A 5,000-nucleotide genomic window follows, 5' to 3' on the forward strand; every position below is an offset into this window, starting at 1 on the left:
GTTAGGTCTTCCGAAGCCCCCTCGCCCTATTTTGGGACCATGACGTGCTTAAAGCGTATGACTGCGATCATAGCGAGGAGGCAGCGGGGGAAAGCGCGAGGGCTGCGAACACAGGAAGGCACTTGACACCCCCCCCTCCCCCCAGCAGATAAGATGATAAGCCTACCGAACTTCTTCTCGTTAACTTTTGTTCATTGATTTCCGTGTTATTCGATTTCCCTTAGTCTCCCCTGCCCCGCCAGGACCTGGACTCGTCCTCAGTATTGTCTGTTTTATGTTTAACGGTAAGTAATAAATTGTGCTTTGAATCTCTTTTCTCTGTGTCTCTCATATACCTTCATGCCGCGAATGTTTACCAAGCATGGTGTCAGGTGTATTTTAAGTCCTCTCCTGAATCAGCTTGTGTTCATTATATATATATATATATGTGTGTGTGTGTGTGTGTGTGTGTGTGTGTGTGTGTGTGTGTGTGTGTGTGTGTGTGTGTGTGTGTGTGTGTGCGTGTGTGTGTGAGCGTGTGTGTGTGTGAGTGTGTGTGTGTGTGAGCGTGTGTGTGTGTGAGCGTGTGTGTGTGTGTGTGTGTGTGTGTGTGTGTGTGTGTGTGTGTGTGTGTGTGTGTGTATGGGGTATGGGTCTGTTAGAAGCATATTTATGCATTTGCATGTACAAGTTGATAATCATTTGAAATATCAAACTCTTCCTTATGCAATATTTTTTAGTCCTAATAGATAGAATTCCAAGATTTAGCTAAGTCAGCTTTGAACTGTAAAGGTATTTCGCAAACACAAAATAGAAGGGGTTAGTAAGACCCCTGCCTCTTCCAGCGCGGCAGAGGCGCTGCACAGGTATCCCAGCCTCCACAGATAAACCCCCGGATGCTATTCCGAGATCTGATCATTTCAAAGCAGGGAAACAGAAAAGGGATTTGATACAATGCCTGGAACTGGGTCATATTAGATTATACGTGTGCCATATATACACATCTATTGTCTGGTTAGGATAGAGTGGGAGCTGGGTAGAGGCTCAAAGATGCAAAGGTTTTAAGAGCCATTATGGGCGGTCGGCTGCACTTTGACAGCCCGCAATAGAGTTGCAGAATGGGAAGAGCTAGCCTAGATAGAATAGATATTGTCCATTAATTGCTGGAGGAGAAAATAGGTTTTCCATGAATCTGTCCTGTCATCGTTCTCCAGCTTTTCAGCATTCTCACGTTAATATGGGCCTCATGTTGGTTTGCCCATAATATCTTGCCCTTTTTTGACCTGACCTCTGTGTTCGCAGTGATGCCCGACTCGTCATACCGCTCCACCGCCAAGACCGGTGCCCAGTGGGAGGAGCCAGACACAGTATTCGGCGCTGCCTCCGACAAGAAGCCGTTCTCTAAGGTAGAGACCGGCTCCTCCTTCTTCTCCACCTATGGTTACACCAACCGAAAGAAGGACTATGTGGCAGAGAAGGTGCGTGATTATTACTACTTCGGGGACAAGGCGAAGGTGCGTCACACCGTCGGAAGAAGCCTCCACTCAGCATGGACTGGCTTAGATCGTCATTTTATTATTATTATTTTTTTTTATTCTTCAAGTTAACATCCTAGAGTCTGTTTCACGGTCGCCCTCCGTCAACGCCTGTGGCAGTAGGATGTGATGTCAGACAGCTTGAATTGCCTGAGCTAGAGTAGACCGACGGCTTGGCTGTTGTTGGACGTGTGATGTCACGCCTTAGTGTCGCATGGTCCTTGAGCGAACGACAGGTATCTAGTGACCCTCGGCGGCCGCGCCCCTGCTCGCGGGGCCCTCGGCTCTCGTAAAGCCCGGCGGCACTCGGCATTGCTACGTGGCACAGGAGCCCGCACATGTATGCTTGGTATGGGAGTCGTGTGCATAGTAGGATGAACTCCTAGATAGAGAGGGGTTCAGAGTGACTTTAAGATGCAGACGGAAGGTGAAGTAAGGCCTTACTCGGGGAAGCAGAGACAGTCTTGGATTGGCTTCAGCTGTCTCTCTCGTCTCCCTCCAAAGCTTTCCCTGGTAAACTTATTCTCAACTTCATCCATTTTTTAGATCACGCCCCTTGGCCTTACGCACGGGCGGGGTAGCCGGCGCCAGAGAGGTCAGTAGATACGGTGAGACTGGCGATAGAGTGCCTTGGAGTAGAGCGGGGCCACGCGCCCCCTGCGCGAGGCCAGCCCGGTGCTGAGCCCGAACCGACTGCCGCGGGCGTCAGTGCTGTGCGGACTGTTGCTGACCTCGAACCATTCGTCTTAACAGAATGTCATCATTTGACTTTAAAATCATTGTTCAATGCTTCGATTCGTGCTAGTACAGATTGTCCTTAAAGCTAAAACAGTTAAATACTTCGATATGACTAACCCCATAATTCTCCCAAGTAGTGAAGCTGAAAACAAGTTAAATCAACCCGACAAAGAATATAAAATTCCCCAAAGGTTAGTGTCACTGAAGTAACAATGTCAATAATCACCCGAAAAGCATTAAATTTATAGTGATGTAACGATCCCAATGGACCGCATGTCAATTAACATGGGCAGGTCCACATGGATAGTGTGTAACGATGCCGAAGGGCTGAGGCTGGCAGTGTAAAAGTGGAGCAGGTACGAGAGAGAGAGAGAGAGAGAGAGAGAGAGAGAGAGAGAGAGAGAGAGAGAGAGAGAGAGAGAGAGAAGAGAGAGAGAGAGAGAGAGAGAAGAAAGAGAATGGGAAGAGAGAGGGAGAGAAGAAGAAAAAAGATAAGGAAGATAGAAAGAGAGAGAGGAGAGAGAGAGAGAGAGAAGAGAGAAGAGAGAGAGAGAGAGAGAGAGAGAGAGAGAAGAGAGAGAGAGAGAGAGAGAGAGAGAGAGAGAGAGAGAGAGAGAGAGAGAGAGAGAGAGAGAGAGAGAGAGAAAAGGGAAGGAACATGGAAGGTGAGAGAAGAAAGGGCGTAGGAAGGTGAAGGAGAAGTGCAAAAAATGAAAGGGAGAGAAAAAGAGAAGGGAAGAAGGGAGGAGGAGAAACAGAGAGGGAGTGGGAGTATGGGAGAGAAGTAGACAGGATTATTGGTAGTCAGACAGCAAGAGAAAGAAGAGGAAGAGTGAGAGAATAAGAGATAGATAGATATATAAATAGATAGCTAGATAGATAGATATAGAGAGAGGAAGGGAGAGAGAGAGAGGAAAAGAGAGAGAGAGACAGAGAGAGAAAAAAAGAGAAAGAGAGAGAGAGAGAGAGAGAGAGAGAGAGAGAGAGAGAGAGAGAGAGAGAGAGAGAGAGAGAGAGAGAGAGAGAGAGAGAGAGAGAGAGAGAGAGAAAAGGAGAAAGAGAGAGAGAGGAACGAAGAACCGAGAGCAACAGAGCCAATTAACCAGAATGATCACACGACACTCGCTAGCAGCTCCATCTCCCAGCACACTTAGCTCCGAGTAAAGTTTGCGTTCCTCCCCGAAGTTGTGCCTTAGCCAATGCAAATGAAGTCAGTGAAACAACCAAAGTAAATATAAAAAGAAAGTGTAGTTGTTCTAGTACTTGTCTCTCAAGTCGACCACTTGTATGAAACTCAAACAGATTTCCTAAAAGGCATCATCACTTGCTGTTCTCTCTCAGTGAGGTACAAGCAAAGATCAGATGCTGGAAATTTGTTTTAGATTCTGTCCTTCGTTTCATTCAGTGGTTGGACAGGTTTAGCAAATGCTGCAGAACATTGCACTTGTATTTGTAGCCCTAATCTGCCCCATGTCCTTCCTTCTAGCTTGGCCAAGTAAGATCCACTCATATGTGAGCTTTTGGAGTCCAATTCTCTGCTTTCCATTGATGATTTTAAAGCCTTTTGGTCTATCAAGGCGAATACGAGGACATCCTGAGCGACCAAAGGTTGACCGTGAAGCTTACTTGGCCACGAGTTTAGTATTAATAAGAAATTTCGCTTTTTAAGTCGAAAATCTCATCTAAAACAACGGATGCTCGACCTCTGTGTGGGACTCCTATATAGACTAGCAAGTAGGTATGGGACAGAAGGAGCCTGACGGTCAAACTATCAAAATCAGGGCGACTGTTCTCAGTCTTAGGACAAATGCGCCACGTTTCATTACTCGTCAATGTTTGCTCTTCCCGTTGACAGTTTGACCTTTCCTGTTCCGAGAATCTGGATCTGTTTCGATTGCTCAGCTTTTCCTACCCTTGTTTTATTTATGTCACTTGCTATCTTTATTTTTTCTTATTTTTTGTTTATACAGTAGAGCTAAAAAGCTTTAATTATCCATTTTGTTTATTATGTCTACACATTTTTTTTTCTACTTCCACACATTTTCTTTCTCTTTCTCTTCTCTTTAAGTGACATTTTTGTAGTGTGTAATACAGAGAAAGCATCCTTTATTCCTCACCAGTTTTACATAGTAAATACTCGTAGCTAAGACACACGTGAAACAGCCTCCAGAAGGTTCCTGGGATATTCAGACATTACAGAACAGCTAGAGGGTCATAGAGCTTTGATATTGACATATTGCTTTGCTTAATCAAACGCAAGAGCTGCAGTTTACCTCAATTTGATAGTCGATGAATAAACGCTATTTTTTAAATCACAATAGATCAATAGACTTAGCCTTTTCATATAATCGGACTTTTTTTTCCATTTTTTGCTATATATACTAAGGACGATAATTTTAAGGTAGAATAAACTGGCAAACGGCTCATCAAATATTATCAGTATCTCTAAAATTGTCAATAGTATATCAGTTTGGAAACATCATTAATGCTGTTAGTATTGCTATTTTCATTATTATGATATGTTACTAACGTTATTATATCATTGTTATTGTTATTATCACTGCTATTATCGTTAACATTATTATCGATGTTGTTATCTTTATCAGTGTTATTACTATCATTCTTCTTCCTCTTCTCATTATTATTATTATTATTATTATTATGATTATTATCCTCCTCCTCCTCCTCCTCCTCCTCATCATCATCATCATCATCATCATCATCATCATCATCATCATCATCATCATC

At 44.0% G+C, this 5,000-nt stretch overlaps 1 protein-coding gene across 33 annotated transcripts in view; it reads left to right on the plus strand.

Annotated features, from left to right (window-relative positions):
• Nucleotides 1-5,000, plus strand: part of LOC119575143 (uncharacterized abhydrolase domain-containing protein DDB_G0269086-like) — a 75,132-nt gene that overhangs the window by 58,239 nt on the left and 11,893 nt on the right. For 20 of the 33 annotated variants that reach the window (XM_037922579.1, XM_037922597.1, XM_037922589.1 and 17 more), the window contains one exon: nucleotides 1,282-1,493. In XM_037922579.1, coding sequence (XP_037778507.1) covers nucleotides 1,282-1,493 — 212 coding nt within the window. The remainder of the gene's footprint in view (nucleotides 1-1,281; nucleotides 1,494-5,000) is intronic. The other 13 variants (XM_037922588.1, XM_037922591.1, XM_037922600.1 and 10 more) reach the window with 2 other exon arrangements.

The sequence above is a fragment of the Penaeus monodon genome, chromosome 7 (genome assembly GCF_015228065.2).
Source record: "Penaeus monodon isolate SGIC_2016 chromosome 7, NSTDA_Pmon_1, whole genome shotgun sequence".
Classification (NCBI taxonomy): Eukaryota; Metazoa; Arthropoda; class Malacostraca; order Decapoda; family Penaeidae; genus Penaeus; species Penaeus monodon.